Below are 18,345 nucleotides of genomic sequence, written 5' to 3'. Positions count from 1 at the left end.
GGAATGTAGGAGTCACAAAATTATGATTTATTATCAGTAAATGTTTGATTTATATATCTACTTTATATGCCTATATACCTGCATTCATGTAAAAATTTCTCAGGCAAAAAGGGGTGGCGAGTGGAAAAAAGTTTAAGAAGTTCTGCTTTATAGTATCCTTTACTAGCAGCTCTCTTAAAATCATCTTGGATTAGGTTCAGACTAATATAATCTAACTTTGTTAAAGAAAGGTTAGCTGCCTCAAGCATTTAGCTTGTAAATAATGACATACTTGCCACACCCTGGGTACTGCCAGATGGTTTGGTTAGCATCAAATTTAGCCATCAGAAAAAGAAAAAAAAATCTGTCCAAAAAGTATATCGTTCACCTCTAAAGAAGAAGTTCAGTAAGTCAGTCAGAGTCATTTTCAGTAACATCTGACTTTTCAGATTTGGTGTTTTCTCAGCAGCGATTACTGTAATGGTTTGACAGTTTCTTCTCCAGCTCATTTTATAAATGAGGAAATTGAGTAAAAGAGGGTTAAGTGACTTATCCAGGGTCACACAGCTAGTAAGTATCAGGGAGAGCCATCTTTCTGAATCCCGGCTTAGCACTCTATTCACTGAGCCACGGAACTGCCCATTAGAAATTTCTAAGCCAATTTATATGAGTTTTTGGTTGTAGTAACTCTCTTGTCTCAAAGTTACATTTAAAGAAGGATATTTTAGTTAGTCTTTCTTGCAAAATTGATGAAATTCCTTTTTGTATTATCCCTTTCAGACGTCTTGTCAGTATTGTGAGGGAATACTGGTTGCTACTGGAAAAAGAATCCTAAGAGAATGAAAGTAACACTTTAGTCTCTGCCTTAAAAATTCCCCTTTGTCATTCTTGATATGTCCAGGTGGTCAGGAGCAAATGAATTGATAGGTGACTGAAAAACACCAAATTTATGTTGTTACTTATGGAAAACACATTATGGGGAAAAGGTTCATAAAACTTTGTTTGAATTAGCACATAAATAGTGGTGAGAAATAATGGAGTAAAAATGACAGAGTAAATGCAAAGGAGTGACCATTTGAGAAGAGGAAGTAGAAGATACAAGTATGGTATCTGGTTCTCAGGTTTTTTCCCCTTTTGTCATAATTGTGCTAAGTGAAAACATTTAGAGTTGTTTATATCAATCAACACTTATATTCCTCCTTCACTCCAAAGAAGAGAACATGTAGTACTACTGCCAAATGGGAACATAAATCTAAATTCTGTGAAACAAAGCTAGGTAGGTGGTACAGTGAATGTAGTTATGGACCTGGAGGCAGGAATATTAGAGTTCAAGCCTATAATTCTGTGGCCCTGAACAATGCACGTAATCTCTGTTCATTTAAATTTCCTCATCTCTAAAATGGGGGTAATAATAATAATTACTTCTCAGAGTTGTCATGAGGATCAAATGAGATATTTGTAAAGCACTTAGAATAATGCTTGGCACAAAGTTAATGCTGTAAAATATTAGTTAATATTTTTATTAAATGAGATATTTACAAAATGCTTAGTACAATGCCTAAATCACAAGTATTTAATAAATTCTACTATTTTTACATACATTGCAAGATTTATATTTTTGTTATGACAAGTATGACTTCCACAACTTGCTTTTCATTGGAATAATAAATGTAGCTCTATTTAAAAAGATGAAATTGAACAAGTAAATTATCTCTAGAACATTCTTTTAAAACATTTAGATACATTTTTAGTGTCTTTCTTATTAATCAGAGTTTTAAGTAATGTTATTCTTCACTGATATATAAAAATTATTGTTATGTCTGTTATGTACTCCTAAAATTCTAATAGATAGGTTAGAGGAATGATGTACAGTTTATTTTGATCTCAGAAAAGCATTCCACAAAGTCTCACTTGTTAATCTTATGAATAACATGAAAAGATGCAGGCAAGACAGTAATAATAGTTCAGTTAGCTGACTTTAGAACTAGTTGAATCATTGAACCTGAGAACTCAGTCAGTTTTATACCCTGAAGACATTTAAGCTTTTTAAACAATACAGGTAAGCAGAATTTTTTCTTGGGTCTTTTTTTTTGGGGGGGGGAGGATACAGATTCATTTCATTATATCCCATAACTTTTATAGAGCTTCTCAAAAGAATATAGCTAGTTCTAGAAATTCATAGGTTTGTTTACTATTATACAGATGATAGAAACAAAACTGTTAGCTCTCAAACTCACACTGATATAAGCCATTGGTGGATTAAACTTCTTTATTAAATCTTTTTCTTTTCCAATTGCATGTAAAACCACTTTTAACAATAGTTTTTTAAAAATAAATTTTGAGTTCCAAATTCTCTCCCACTCTCTTTCTTCTACCCCTAAGACATCCAGCAATTTGACATAGCTTATGTATATGCAATTATATAAAGCATTTTTTTCCATATTAGTTATATAGTAAAAGAAAACACAGATTTCCCCTCCTCTCCAATAAAAACACCAAGAAAAATAAAGCAAAAAAAAAAAAAAAAAAAAAGCAGCTTGAAACTGCACTCAGTCTCCATTAGTCTTTCCTTTGGAGGTTGACAACATTTTTCATCATGAGTGCTTTGGAATTGTATAAATCTTGACATAGCTTATATGACATAGCATAAATAATGCTGAGAATGGTTGAATCATTCATGATTGATCATTGGACAATAACATTGTACAATGTTCTCCTGGTTCTGTTCATTCCATTTTGTGTCAGTTCACATAAGTCTTTCCAAATTTTTCTAAAAACATCCTGTTTTGCTTTCAGAGAAACAACAACAACCTGAAAAGTCTTCTTATGAGCTCAAGCAAAATGAAATGTATGATATACAAAGTTATAGAAATGTTCTGGGATGACCAGCTATAATTGACTTTGCTACTCTCAGGAGTACAATTATCCATGGATTACTCTGAAGGACTTATGATAAAAAATCCTATTCATACCCAGAGAAAGAAGTGATTGTGTCTGAATATAGATAGAGACAAAAAGAGAGAATGCTTCAATCTCACTTTTTTAAACTTAACTTTTTCATGAAGGTTTTTTTTTTCATTAGGGTGGAAGATCTATGTTTTCTTTCATAACTTGTATAACTTTACATGTGATTTCTTTATTGTGGGTAGGGATAAGAGAAAACCTAGGACTCAAAAATTTTAAAAACAAATGTAAAAATAATTGTGAATATAACTAGGGAAAATAAAAAATAAAATACTAAAAAAAAGAAAGAAAAAAGAAAATCCAAACAAAAATAACATAAAAGCATCCTGCTTGTCATTTTTTATAGCATAGTAGTATTTCATCACAGATAAATAGAGCTTCTAATGTGATATAATGGGAAAATTTGCAGTCTTTCTAGGGTTTATGTATCTGCCTATATCTCTTTCTAATCTATCTGTATTTATCTTTGACTAAACATTTCAAGCATTACCATGGCTTCATCAGTGAGTCCTCATCTTATCATGACAAAAATAGTCTTTTTCTTGGAGGGACAATCTATAAATATAAATATAAAAATATAAAAAATGGAAAATTATCTTAGAGAAAGGTACTCATAAGGGCATTGAAGGAACCAAATACTTTTCCATATTCATTTTCTTGTTATAGGATTTTATTGGAGTCAGATAAGTTGGGTACAGATTTATTTAGGGAGGGCAAGAACTCTCCCTAGAAGGGAAAGTCTTCTTTAGGAGAAATCTCCTCAATATTACCAAATCATGTGTTAACTTATCAAAAAAGTCTATTTGTACTTGGTGATAATGATGGTAGGGTTTCATCAAGTACATCACATCTGCCTTTTTTTGGTTGTTCAACCATTTTAGTCATATTTGACTCTTTATGAGCCCATTTTCGTGGCAGAGACACTGGAATAGTTTGCCATTTTTCTCCAGTTTATTTTATAGATGAGGAAACTGAGGCAAACAAGGTTAAATGACTTACCTGAGGTTACATAGCTAGTAAATGCCTGAGGCCATATTTAAATTCAGGAAGATGAATCTTCTTGACTTCAGGTCCTGTACTCTATTCATTGTCACAAGTTGCTCTACATCCTGCCTGTTTTGACAGCTGAACTACAGGAAATTCTTAAGTATTATAATGGTTACTCCAAGGAAAGAAATAGAAGAAAGGATATTTAGAGATAGAGTTGGGGTAAAAATTTCCAGAGAAATAAGCAATCAATAATTCTGAGAGTGTGATCAGCTTTATAAAGTATGGAACTTTTATACAGGGTATAGCTGCTTTGTGATTCAGTGTTAGGCAATACTACTATATCTTTTTTCCTCCAGGATCCACTGCAAATAGAGACTGAGCACTGTATCACATGCACACACAAACATTTCCTTGCTTTGCTTATTGTCCCAACTTGCTGATCAATGGCTTCTTTCAAGGTAACTGGTGGTGTTGCCACTCCATTTAAAGTGACATGGGAGATTTGCAGATATTGCACATTCCCTAAAGTTCAGAGAAATACTGACATGTTGAAGGAAGAAAACAAATGGCACAAACTTCCTCTCTGAGGCAGGAAAGTTTCAGCATGTTGGTTTTGCAAAACTTTAACTATTTATTTGGAGTTTAGTTCAACAGAATTCATGGACTAATCAAGGACTGCATATGTTATGAGTCTACCTGTATTCCCTACCATGTGTTCTTGGGAAAATGATTTTTTTAACTTGCAAAATGGGAGTGAAGTAATTAATTTATCCAAAGGTAGACACAAAAACATGTTCCAAGCACCTTGAGATCTACTGAGGAAGAACAGATTACATGTTTGTATGTTCTGTGAATTTTAAATTGTGTCATATTCACAGAGATAAGTAGGTTGGGGAAACTGGAGAATTGAGCCAAGATGTTATATTCAAAAGAAGCCTAATTTAGAGGGATTTGACAGCACTTGTACTTTTTCAGCAGCATAGAAACAATAACATTTGCCAGCATCCTCCTCCTGTTTCTCCTTCTCTTCTTTCTCATCCCCCTCTGCTTCCCCCTCCTTCTCCTTCTCCCCTTCCTCCTCTTGCTCCTCTTCCTTCTCCCCCTCCTCCTCTTTCTACTCCTCCTCCTTCTTCTTCTCCTCCTCTTCTTCTTTCTCCTCCTCCTCCTCTTCTTCCTCTTCTTTATATTCCTCTCCTTTCCTCCTCATCTTTTCTCTCTTCCTTCTCCTTCTCCCCCTCCTCTTCCCTCTCCTTTTTGTCTTCCTTCTCCTCCTCCTGCTTTATCTCTTCCTCCTTATCTTTTTCTTCTTTCCTTCTTCTCCTCCTCCATCCTTCCCCCACTCTTTGTGTGCCTCCATCTGTCTCTCTCTGTATATTTCTCTAGTTGTCTCTGTTTTTGTTTTTCTGTCTCCCTTGCCTTTCCTCCTTTCCTTGCCTTCCCTCCCTCCCTTTTCTCTCTCATTCAGGGCTGCTTAGCTAATAAATATTCAAAGTGGGGATTTCAACCAAGATCTATTCCCTATGTTACACAATTTATATTTTCTGATATCTATTGTTGCTTCTCCTTTCTTATATTGGTTTCTCTAGATTACCCAGACTGGAAGTATGGTGATCACACTGGTGATCAAAACAGAAGCTTCATCCTGCTCTGATCTGACATGGGCTGATTCTCTCCTCCTTAGGCAACACGGTGGCCCCTTCATGAAGATTTTTACCAATCTGATACTGGATTAATTTAGACATATAGTTGGCTTTAAGCTCCCTTGCAGGTCAGAACTTCTAAGCCCCAGTGATCCACTAGCCTCTGCCTTTTCCAGAAGCAGGGTTTACAAGTGTGTACCACCACATTCAGCTAAATGGTTTGCTTTCACAACACCAACATTTCCCATGTAACTTTCCTTCTTCTTAGAGAGGTATCCCTTGTATCAAAGAATAAAAATAATTGAAAAACTCCGACATCGTATGCAATATTCCTCATCCATGTTGTCTGGCCTTGACAAAGATTGCATGGAAGTACATTTTCATGGAGGGCTTTTGATTCAGAAAAAAAATTAAAGTTCTGAGAGGTAGAGATAAGATGAGGAGGGGTAGTTGGTGATTTGTTCTTTCTACCTTTATATCTCTGCCTCTCTTTTTGCTCTTTTCACTGATAATATTCCAGACTGTTTGCTTGTCATCCTGAAGTCAATCAGTTATTTGTCTGTATGGGTTTTGTTCAGCACTACTGAATGAATGATCCAGAGAGGAAAAAAGCAATAATAATACCAAATAAGGTACAATTGGAGGATGGGGGTGGGGAAGCACTTGAAAAGAGGAATGTCTCTATAAAATAGGGACACTTGGCAGTAGAATCAGTGAAAAATGATACCAATTATATAAAGCAAAATGCCACCCATCAAGCAGAACATTTTAATTCTCACTATTCTCAGCTATTTATTACTTTTTTTTGCACAAGACTCAATACATGTTCCTCAAAATAAAATAAAATAAAACCTTTAGATCCAGCTTTACCATTATTAGATAGGAAGAGATCCTCTGTTGAGAATAAAAATAAGAAACACTCCCCATATACCATTGTAAGTTTATAAGAGCCATAATTGTGTTGCAGTACATGAACTAATACTGGGTATTTTCAGGTTCAATTTCACCTCACTCTGCTTTGACTGTTGGAGAAGAAAAAGAAGGGAGGAGTGATTCATAGTGTCAAAGAATTTGTACTTGATTTTAATTTTCTGGTCTTTTCCAGATCCACAAGTGCACCTTCTCCGACTGAAACACCTAAACTCCTTTGATTTTTATTGGAAAACCAAATTTTAAAAAATTAAATGACTTTCTCTTTTCTAGGACCACTTTCATCTACAGATCTGTCGTAGATGGTCCAGAGCTTATAGTTGGATTCCCCAAAATCGACCACAAGATGGCGACAACGTCACAGTGGAGAGCGGTCAAACCCTGCTACTTGACATCACTACTAGTGTTCTCAGTATGCTGCATATTAAAGGTCTGTAGAGTTGGGGGGTTGGCGGTATTTTTATGATTTTAATTTTCTCCATGTGAGCCAGGGGGTGGGAGTTACTTTTTAAATTTTTTTTTTTAAGGTGAAGGACTTAATTGAATTCTTCCGTCCAAGAGAATGGCCAAGAGTGTGTGGGGAAACTGGGAAGAGGAGCAGCCTGCCTTTTGATTCCAGAGATGAGGTCCCAGGGGCATCAAAGTTAGGAGCCCTCTTCCTGAGTCTCTGGAGCTCAGTGTCTCTTTAGTTTCACTTTTCAAGGACAAGAAAATCAATGTGGGCAGCATCCTTAAATAGTGCCGTTGTTTCCCAGAAAACACTGTAGACATGCCTCTTAGATGGCTCCCACAACATAGTCAAAGACCCTAAAATTAGATAGTATTGCTGCCTTTGAAATTCTCTGCCAAGAGAACAACTTCCTCCTGCCTTTACCCTATTGAGGTTTTGATTTCTTGATCCCATAAAAAAAGCAAATAAGTATGCTTCCGTATTACAAAATGAGCAACAGAGCTTTGAAGACTAGAAACTTAGAAGAATATGAGGATGTAAGGTTGAATTCAGTCACTGACTCTCCTAAAGCCTCCTTGTGATTTTTGCCTCCTTGTGCCTCAGTTTTCTCATCTCAGTTATATAAATATAAATAGCTCTGCCTGCCATTTTGAAGAATAGTTATTCAAAATGACTTGAATCAATTAAATTCCATTTTTATCAATAAATATCTATTAAGGGCCCATTCTGTGCCAGGTACTGGATTAGGCTCTGGAGATACAATGACAATATTGAAACAATCCTTGCCTTCAAGGACCTTACATTCTTTATGAAATGCTGGCAGATAAAAAAATGCTTGGGAAATTTGGTTGATTATGACAACATGATAAAACTAGGACCAGGTATGAGGTTTTAATATACTCATATGCGGTACTTATAAAAATATTTGCATTCTGTATAGTATGTAAAACTGTAGTCATCTCTAAAAGATTTAAATATAGCCTATATGGCAAGTGATTTTTATCAATTTATGTCCTGAAAACTGTGATATTCTTAAATATCAAGTAGATTTTTTCAGCCAGGCTGGTTAATGAGACCTCATTAGGACAACCAAAGAAATCTGCCAGCTTGAGTTCTGGCCCTTCCTCTTTTTGCAACCTTCTGCATATGTATAGCCAGTGGCTAAGGAATTCTTGCCTTGTTGACAGCTGCCCACTGCCTAGGGGCTATATATGATAGAGTTAAGTGACCCCCTGGAAACTGCAGTTCAGAGAAAAGAAAGTCTGTTGAGACCCTTAGCCACAGGGCTCTTCCTTTTAAAGAAGTATAATCCCTCCAAAGGGCATGGGTGACTTCTGGAGTTCAAGCATCTCTGGATTGCATTTAGGGAACTATTTGAGAGAAGTTTTTCAATCAAAAGTTGCCTAGTCATATTCCAATTTGACAACCAACTTCAGATGAAGTGAAAGAAGAAAGGGGTGTGTATAGGAGAGACGGAGAGAGGGAGGGAAAGAGGGAGGGAGGCAGAGGGAAAGGAGAGGGGAGAGGGGGGAGGGAGACAGAGACATAGAGAGAAAGAGAAACACAGAGAGAAACAGATACAGAGAAGACAGAAGTAGAAAAAAAAAGAAAAGAAAAAAGGTCAGAAATGAGGAACCAGGGAAATATTGAAGAGAGCTGTAATTTACCTTTGTGTCTAATTCTTTTCAATTTCAAGTTCAGAGATCAATGAAATGTTACCCAAATAGACTGTGATCAGACTAAGAAGTTTGGGGATCTCATGAAAGGGAAATGAGATAATTAGGAAACTGAAGTTGGAAGGAATGCAAAAAAATGGGGGAAAGTGGAAAGGTGGAAACTAGATAGAAGAATGTAAAGAACAGAAAAAATTCTGATATTTTATCATAGAAATAGGTGGAATCATAATATCATGGTCATTGCTCTCTGACTGGAAGCAAGCATGTGAGCTTGATCCAATCTTCTGTTCTAAACACTGAAGGTAACACAAGAAAAATATATGTCCCTTGTCTCAGGTTACTTATAATGTCAAGGGAGAAGGCAAAACACACAAATATGTTTCTTGTAAAAAATTATACCAGACAGTTAATATTCAAATGCCTATGTGTGTATCAAGAAGATAAATGCTAATAGTAATAATAATAATAGCTAATATTTATATGGTGTTTTAAAGTTTGAAAACTGCCCAATAGATATTATTGCATTTTGTCTTCACAACAACTATGGAAGGTAGGTGCCATTATTATCCCCATTTTACAGATGGAGAAACTGATGAAAACAATGATTAAATATCTGCCTATCATCACAGGGCTAGTAAATGTCAGAGACTAGCTTTTAAGTCAGGTCTTCTTGATTCAAAGTCTGGCATCTCTATACTATACCTGTTATTTGCTCTACATATAACTCTATGGAGTTAGTACATGAGCCAAGAATAGTCTAAGGAGCAAGCAGAGGGGCAGATTTGAATTAGGCCTTGAAAGATTCTTAGGATAGATAGAGAGAAAAAGACAACCAGAAAGCATATGATCAGAGTGCTAGATAGTTTATTATTTAAAGTGAAGGATAAGGTGGAAGGAAGATTTGAGTCTGATCCTGTGTCAGATACTGACTAACTGTGTGACCCTGTAAAAAGTCACTTGATCTCTGTTTTCTCACAGTAAAAATAAGAATAATAATAGCACCAACTTCAGAGTTGTTATGAGGATTAACTGAGGTAATATATGTAAATACTTTACAAGCTTTAAAATGTCATATAAATGTTAGCTGCTATTATTATTATTCTAGAAGAGAGCTTATTTATTATGGATCCCTTAGCTGGCTCAGTGGACAGGACACTAGTCGTGGTGTTTGCAAGACCTGAGTTCAAGTGTGACCTCAGACATTTACTAGCTGTGTGATTTTGGGTAAATCATTGTAACCTCTGCCTCAGTTTTTTCAGCTGTAAAATGAAAATGATAATAATACCATCTATCTCCCAATGTTGTTATGAGAATTAAATAAAATAATATTTTGTAAAGAGATAAGCACAGTACATGGTATATGATAAATAATATACAAATGTTTATTATTATTATCATTATCTAGTTCAGTCTTTTCATTTTACAGATGATAAAACCAGGGGTAAGTAATTTACCTAAAGTTATGCAGTTATTAAATGATGGAGTTGAGATATGAATCCTGGTTTTCAGATTCTGAATCTTTCTTTCTATTCTTTCTATTACACCATGGTGCTTCTACTACACTCTGTGTGTGTGTGTGTGTGTGTGTGTGTGTGTGTGTGTGTGCATGAGCATATACACTAACTATTCATAAGACATGGCAACTAGTTATGTCATAGATCTACAAACAATACTTTAAAAGAACAAAGAAAACAAGAAAAATGCATTTCCCAGATCAGATTGACGTAAAATACTCGTTATAGATATCTGCCATGTTTTGATAATTATAAGATATAGTAATGAAAAGAATCTCTTGAGATCATATTGGCCATTCTTCTTTCTCTAAGCAGGAATTCCGGTGAACCATTCCACATATAAGGCTATCTATTGTCCTATCCTTAAAGACTTATAGCTTTTCTTCATTTTCCAGTCCTTATAGTCCCTCTGGCTTTTCCTTGTAGCTATTGTGTTTAAATTCACTTCCCTAGTTCAAATTCAAAATTTACTCACCCTCACAGCAGTCATGTATCTGAAGACTCTTGCTACCTCTATAGTCACTTGTCACTTATTAGTCTTCTGTTCTTTAGCTAAGCATTTGTCTTCTTTAAGCTCAATATTAGGTACTTCATTTCCCTTCAAGGTCCATCTGCTTAGACCTTTGGCCATTTTAATTATTTCTCTTTAGACAGTGCTGATACACAACTGGGGAGAGTTGCAGAGAAGAAAGAACCTAAAATGGATTTCAATTTAGCTCATTTATTGTGTCTCCTACTTTTCAGGTGCTCTCCTAAGTACTTGGAGAAGCAGAGGCAAAAATGAAATAGTTTCTGCTTTTAAGAAGCTTATATTCTATTGAGTAGAACACAGAAAAAGTTAACAGAAAAGAAATATAAAGTAGCTGCACTAGGGTAGAGTAGAAGTAAATCCTAAGAACTGGGAAAAATAAGTAAATACTTCTTATAAGAAAACATGTAGCAGCTAGATGACTAAGTGCCTAGAGTCTAAACAAATTCATTTTCCTGAGTTTAAAATCAGATGCGTCCTAACTATGTGCCCTTGGGCAAGTCACTTTAATCATATTTGTCTCAGTTTCCTCATCTGTAAAATAGACTGGAGAAAGAAATAGCAAGCCATTCCAATTTATTTGTCAAAAAAAAAAAAAAAACCCAAAAGAGTCATGAATGACTGAAAAATGACAAACAACAAGAGGAGGAAATACTTGAATTAGACTTCAATAGGAACTAAGCTTTGGATTTTAAGAGATGAAGATGATGTGGGAAGAAAATTCTAGACATGTGGAACCTGTCTGTGAGAAGATATTGTTGCAATTAGCAGAGTGGAAGATTGAGTCATATATGAATGGAAAATACAAGAAAATCTCAGGATTGATTCAAATGGTACCCCTTTAAATGGGATGGCTTTGTAGAGGCAATTTTAAAATTTAACTAGCCTGATCCTATGATAATAGTTTGGTAGTAAAAGTTATTATATCCGGCATTCAAATACTTCTGGTTGGTGATGTTCATGGCAGAGCCATGAAGTTTAAGGAATAGAAGAAATGATAGATCCTCATTTCTGTGCCTATGAAAATTATTTGGACTAAACTCTTGATTTCATTGGGATAAAGAATTCCTAATAAAGAATGAAGAATGAAGGAATTCACAGATAATTGAATTTGTTGTTGTTGTTGAATTGCTACAGTGTATGATCATATATGGAGTTTCCTTGGTAAATATACTTGAGTAGCTTGCCATTTTCTTCTCCAGCTCATTTTACAGATAAAGAAACTGAGACAAACAGAGTTAAGTGACTTGTTTAGATCACACAGCTGGTAAATATCTGAGGCTCGATTTGAACTCAGGAAGATGAGTCTTCATGCCTCCAGACCCAGCACCATATCCACTGCACTACCTAGCTGATTACACATAGTGATTATACATAGTATATGTCAGCTACCATCCTAAGTGCTTTATAAATATTATCTCACTGGATTTTTACAAGAACCCCAGGGGTAGGTGCTTTTATTATCCCTATTTTACAGTTGAGGAAACTGAGGCAGACAGAGGTTTAAACAACTTTTCCAGAATCACACAATTAATGGATCTGTGGTCATATTTGAATTCAGATCTTCCTGTCCTCAAGTTCAACACTGTCTATTTTATGCTACCTAGTTACCTAATCTCTGAACATTAAATTTTTACTGTGCCAGAGCAGGACTTCTTAAACTTTTTCCACTTAGGATTCCTTTTTGCCTGAGAAATTGTTATGTGACCCCAAGTATATAGATATATAAAATAGGCATACAAATCAAACATTTACTGATAATAAGTCATAATTTCATGACCCCACATGATGGGGTCTAGAGTTTTTCAAAAGAGTTGATTTATTTTTATTTGGATTATAATTTGGTTGTGAGAACAGACATAAAGGGACACAAAGAGTGTTCTATGGAGGATGATGCTGTGGAGTCCAGATTATCATGAAGTAAATCAGGCTAACACAGTAGATCCACAAGTGGGAATCTCAGCATTTGGGGAAAATTCAATGAGGGTAAATTCAGTACAAGTAAACTCTGGAAGAGTCAGACTATTATTGTTCTAGAAACTGGAACTCCTTCCTCCTAGAAATGCTGCTGCCCTTTGACCTCTTTCTAGGCCCTAATTTTCCCCAATTTCCTTTGAGAATCAACTAGTCAGTCAAGCAATAAGCATTTATCAACTGCCTACTGTGTGCCAGGAAATATGTTAGATTGTGGAATGTAAAGATTTGGAAGACTATTGAGGCACAGGGTTAGAGATCGCAAGTACCTGGGTAAAGAAGTTCAAATTGCCATCTTGTTTACATATTTAATTGTGTGAAAGGGACACAGGTTAAAATATCATGATAGTGAAATCAGTAACAATCCTTGAATATAGACAAAATAAACAAAACTGGGTAATGAGAAGATCAAAGGATACAAAAAGTTCTCATACTTTATCATGGTAAGTCCTGGGATATAGTCTTAACCTTTTAAATTGGCAAGAAGAATTACCCCTAGTTGTATCCTCTAATTGTAAAACATGACCAAAAGTTTCCTTGGGGGTAAGGATTATTTCATTTTTTTTTTTTAGCACATGTCTGACACATAGTAGTCACTTAATGAATGCTTACTGATTGATTAATCCATAATAGGTCATAGATTTAGATAGTACTGTTGTTTTAGGAATGTCAAATTGTTCAAAGAGATAATATATCTCTGAGGTGCTATTTAAGCCTTAGCATGCTTATTTGAATAATTACATACATGTAAGATTGGAAGGATCAGAGGCCATTCAATCAAAAACTCTCATTTTATAGGTAAGAAAAAGGGTTGAGGGAAGTTTAATGACTTATCTATGATCATTTGGTAGGATGCTCAGAGATGGAATTTGAAGCCAACTCCCTAACTCTGGAGCTAGTATTATTTTTCCTTTATCAAGCTTTCTTCACTGCTGTCTTTCATTGTCTTTTAAATGGATGGTAGCAGACAAGGGGTCTCTTCAAAGTCCAAGTCTAATGTCTCATTAAGTCTTGGAGGTGATCCTGCATTCTCAAAGGTTCCTCCAATAGAATGTTATGAAAGATCTTGTTGAATTGTACAAAAATGAACTAGTCTTTTGGAATATGGTTATTATCATATTTAAAACAATTAATAAGTGATTCATGGGAATTCTTATGTCACTATTTAAGTATGACACCATTGAACCAGATAATCTAAAGGTTTCCGCTTTAAGTCTATGATTTCACATATAAAGGGCATGACTGGTCTTGGTGACTTCTGATTCTTACCGACTTTTCCTCCCTCTTTTCTTCACAACCTCTCCTCCAGCTTTCTGGTTCTATCTTGCTGAAATTTATAGGTAGTTGATTGGTTTTATTTTCTGTTGCCAGAAACTCTGAGGGTCATTCCCTTCCAGGTTAATTCTTTATGAAGGCAAATTAGGCCATGTTTTGCCTCAGTTCTTACCTAGCCTTTAACCACTGAGTGGTTGTCTCAGACAAACTGAGACCTGGGAAAGATCTTAGCTTAAAAAAGCCAAAGTCTCCCACTGCATCCTCACCCATCGCTGGTCATCCTGATCTATATCTTGCCACTGGACCCCAGTGATTCTGGAAGAAATAGTGAGGATGATGATTTTGTACAGTTTTGCCTTACTTAAATCCAGTTCACTTGCAAATCAGGACACCATCCTACTGAACAACAACAAACAACAATGATCTACTAAGTTTTATGAATATATGTAATGTGAATATGATGGCTATCCATCAATAATCTTCTCCCAAAATCTACTGTTTATTATGTTTATTATGATGGAAGAGAATCCCTTTGCAATGATATGGTAGTGATGTCACATCTGTCATATTGTATGTATTGGGGTTGCTAAGTGGCACAGTGGATAGAATGTTAGGCCTGAAGTCAGAAAAACTCATTTTCCTGAATTCGAATCTGGTCTCAGACATTTGTTAGCTATGTGACTTTGGACAGGTCACATAAGCCTGTTTACTTCAGTTTTCTTACTGTAAAATGAACTGGAGAAGGAAATGGCAAACCACTCAGAATATTTGTCAAAAAATCCCAGATGGAATCATGAATAATTGGATTTAGCTAAAAAAAAAGGCTTAACAAAAATCATGTATATATCAAATTAAAAATGTATGAGGAAATGAAGTTTGTCTGTGAATTTTATATGTCTGCCTTCATTAATGAATAGTGTCTTTTAATATCCATAATGCTTATCATAGTACCTGCCACATAGTAGGTGCTTAGTAAATGTTAAAATGATTGATTAATTAAAGAGCCCACTCATGTTCCCTCTTGGCTCTGGTTAATAATTGTCTTTTTTTAATATCTCCATTAATTCTCCCATTTCTCTCCAATATATGTATAAGTGTTTTATAAAAGGCTATATGATTTCTCTTTGCAATGATTCCCATCACTATCATTGTCACCTATACTCCATCTTTTTATCTGTCTTTCTCCACCACATTGCATCATAAAACTAATTGAATGGGATTTTATTTAATTTTTCTGAAGAAATATACCTTCAGGCAGAGTACAAACATGAAAAAATACCAAATCAAAAGTTATTTTTAGAAAGTTTTAACCATTGAAAGATAGGATGTTATAAAGGATAAATCTTTCCTTTTTTCACTAGGAACTATACCTTTATTCAAGAGGGACAACCAAGTAGTGTAGTGGATAAAGTGCCAGGCCTGGCGACAAAGACCTGAGTTCAAATTTGACCCTAGATACTTACTAGCCGTGTGATCTTGACTAAGTCATTTAACCTTTGCTTACCTCATTTTTCTTATCTGTCAAAAATATCTACCTCCTAGAGTTGTTGTGAGGATTAAATGAGATAATGATTATAAAGCACTCAGTGCAGTACCCAGCATATAGTAACTGCTACATAAATGTTAGCTATTATTATTATTATTTGTTTATTATTCTTATTTATTAGCTATTATTTATTATCCATAGTATTATGGGGCATTTTGCTTTATTCTAAACAGATGCATGTTTAAAGAAAGGGAAAAAAAAAACATTTATTATTATGTTCCCGGTAATATATCAAGTATCTTATAAACATTATCTTACTTAATCCTTGCAACAACCTGAGGAAGTAATTGCTATATTGTTGCCATCCACATTTTATAGTTGAGGAAATGGAAACTGATAGATTAGTGACTTGCCTAGGATCCTACAGGGAGCAAATGTGTGAAATTAAATTTGAACTCAGATCTCACTGACTCCAGACCCAGAGCTCTAACCACTGCACCACCTAGCTGCCTCAGATAGGAAGAGAACTTATAAGAAACTTCCTCTACAAATGCAGAATGACAACTTATCTGCAGCCTATAATCTAAAAGAGTTCTTGGGATAAATGAGAGATAAGTGATTCAACTAGTGTGATCTAGTCATTTTGCTCAACTTGTCAAACTAGAATTCACATTTTCCTTGTTTTTAGGACAATTCTAGGAAGCCCAGTTACCTTTTTCATATGTTAAAATTAATTAATTGTAACAAAAAAACTGGGAAGGGCTATTGAGAAGTTTATTTATGACCTCCCCCACCCCAAGGCAATTGGGTTAGGTGACTTGCCTAGGGTCACACAACTAGGAAGTGTTAAGTGTTTGAGGTCAGATTTGAACTCCGGTCCTCCTGAATTCAGGCTGGTACTATATCTGGCCATTGCACCCCCTAGCTGCTCCCATTTATGGGCTTCTATAAACTCTCCCTGCTTTAGTTTTTTTCCATATGCAAAATGATAGTGTTGTACTTGATCACTTGCAAGATCCTTCCTGAAGTAAATCTTATGAAATGCATTGTGTCACTGCATCACAAATCTGGAGCTGGAACAGACTTTAGGAGTCATGTAGTCTAATCTCTTTTTCTTAGAGATGAGAAAACTGAGGCTCAGGTTTATTATTATTCATTCTTTGTTCTTGAGGAGGATCAATGACATTAGAAGGGTGATGTCTTGCAAGTGAATTGTATTTAAGTGAGGCAGAGCTGTGCAAAGTCATCAGCTTTACCTTCCTCCAGAGTTATCTGGTGGCAAGACATCAGTCAAGACTAGTGGTAGTCCACTGAGGTTCAAGAAATTTAAGTGATTTGTCTAGGTTCAGAGACAGGGTTTGGACCTTATGATATTTCCCCTTTCTCAGAAACCAGGTATGTAAATGGTTAAGCGTAGAAAGAGAGGATCTGTAGATCAGAAGACTTTTTGGTTTCAGTTTTATCTTGAATTATTGTTCAACTTTGAAACTTTGATATCATTTAGTGCCTCAGTTTTTCCCATTTGTATAATGGAATTGGCATGTCTTCCCAAAAAAAAAAAAGGTTATTCAGTAGAAGAGAAAGATTAATGAGAAAGCTTTTTGTGTGTAAATTTCTTAAGGGCAATAAGGGAAAAAAACAGAATAAAATCTGGAGTTGGATTCATATTTTAATGCCATGTACACTGATTCATGAACTTTATTAAAAATTTCCAGTTTACTCTTTAACTAATGATAAGTGGTCCAGCTACATTTATTATTATTTCATATTTATTAACTTAGAATCCAGAAGCTATTCTCTCTCTGCCCTCTGTAGCCCTCTTTTTCTTTTTATTGGGGGTAAGGCTGTTATATACAAAAGTTAATTAACCGAATAAACTAGTACTAATGAGTTGTGATGGAATCAGACATATTTCCTTAATTACATATATGTATATGTATATATACATATATATACACTGTTGTTATTGTTCTTTTATGTTCAGATGCCCAATGGACATAGGTCGATAGCCATTTTCAGAATGAAAATTTATTATGTTTATTCCTAGTAATTATGATGAGCCCATAGCTATAAAGGATATTGTTGGGCTAAGAAATGGATCCTAAACTAAGACCTTAGGCATATGATTATAGTTACTGGGGCAAATATACAACATTGATAGCAATAATGCTTTTGTCATTTTTACCTCTCTGGATTTATATAGGAATACCAAGGAAGCAGAAGAGAAGCCTGAAGGACTATAACCAAGATTAGGTAAAGCTCAAAGGTGGATAGGAAATGAGAATGAAAGAATAACAAAGACTCCCTCTCCCCCCCTTTTTTTTTTGTACTGTCCTACTTCAATCCATGTAATAAAGTAAAATTAAAAAGAAAATAAGTTCTATACCTTATTAATTAGTGTTAACGGCAAATCAATCAATCAATATTTTTAAGTGTGTACTATGGGAAAAATATATAGAAGTTTAGCTTTTTAGATTTTCATTTGCTTTGAATCTGGAGACAAAAGAAGGAAGGAAATGGCAAACTACTCCAATATCATTGCAAAAAACCCAAACCAAACCAAACGAAAAAACAAACAATAACAACAACAACAACAACAAAATTACAGTCACAAAGAGTTGGGTGCGAATGAAACTGCTAACCTATAGCTAACGTAAAAACCCTACAAGGCAAAATAAGGATCTAAAAAGGTCTCACAAGACTGAAAGAGTAGATCAAAATCAATCAATTTTCTTATCCACAAATTGAGAGTCCTTTACTGGATAACATATAAAGGCTCATCCAGTTCTAGGTCTAGTATCCTTTGAAATAAAATATAATGGGGATACCCATAAATTATATACCTAAGATTAAAAAATACTGTATGAATATAAAAATACTATATAAATACAGAAAAGGAGTGATAAGACTAGATAGCAAGTACTTTATGTGAAAAAA

The 18,345-nt window shown here is 35.0% G+C and overlaps 1 protein-coding gene across 1 annotated transcript in view; it reads left to right on the top strand.

Moving 5' to 3' along the window:
• Nucleotides 1-18,345, top strand: part of PKHD1 (PKHD1 ciliary IPT domain containing fibrocystin/polyductin) — a 621,489-nt gene that overhangs the window by 203,795 nt on the left and 399,349 nt on the right. The window contains 1 exon segment of the mRNA XM_051996694.1: nucleotides 6,777-6,933. Coding sequence (XP_051852654.1) covers nucleotides 6,777-6,933 — 157 coding nt within the window.

Source organism: Antechinus flavipes, chromosome 4, assembly GCF_016432865.1.
Source record: "Antechinus flavipes isolate AdamAnt ecotype Samford, QLD, Australia chromosome 4, AdamAnt_v2, whole genome shotgun sequence".
Lineage (NCBI taxonomy): Eukaryota > Metazoa > Chordata > Mammalia > Dasyuromorphia > Dasyuridae > Antechinus > Antechinus flavipes.
This window is presented reverse-complemented; position numbering and strand designations above follow the sequence as displayed.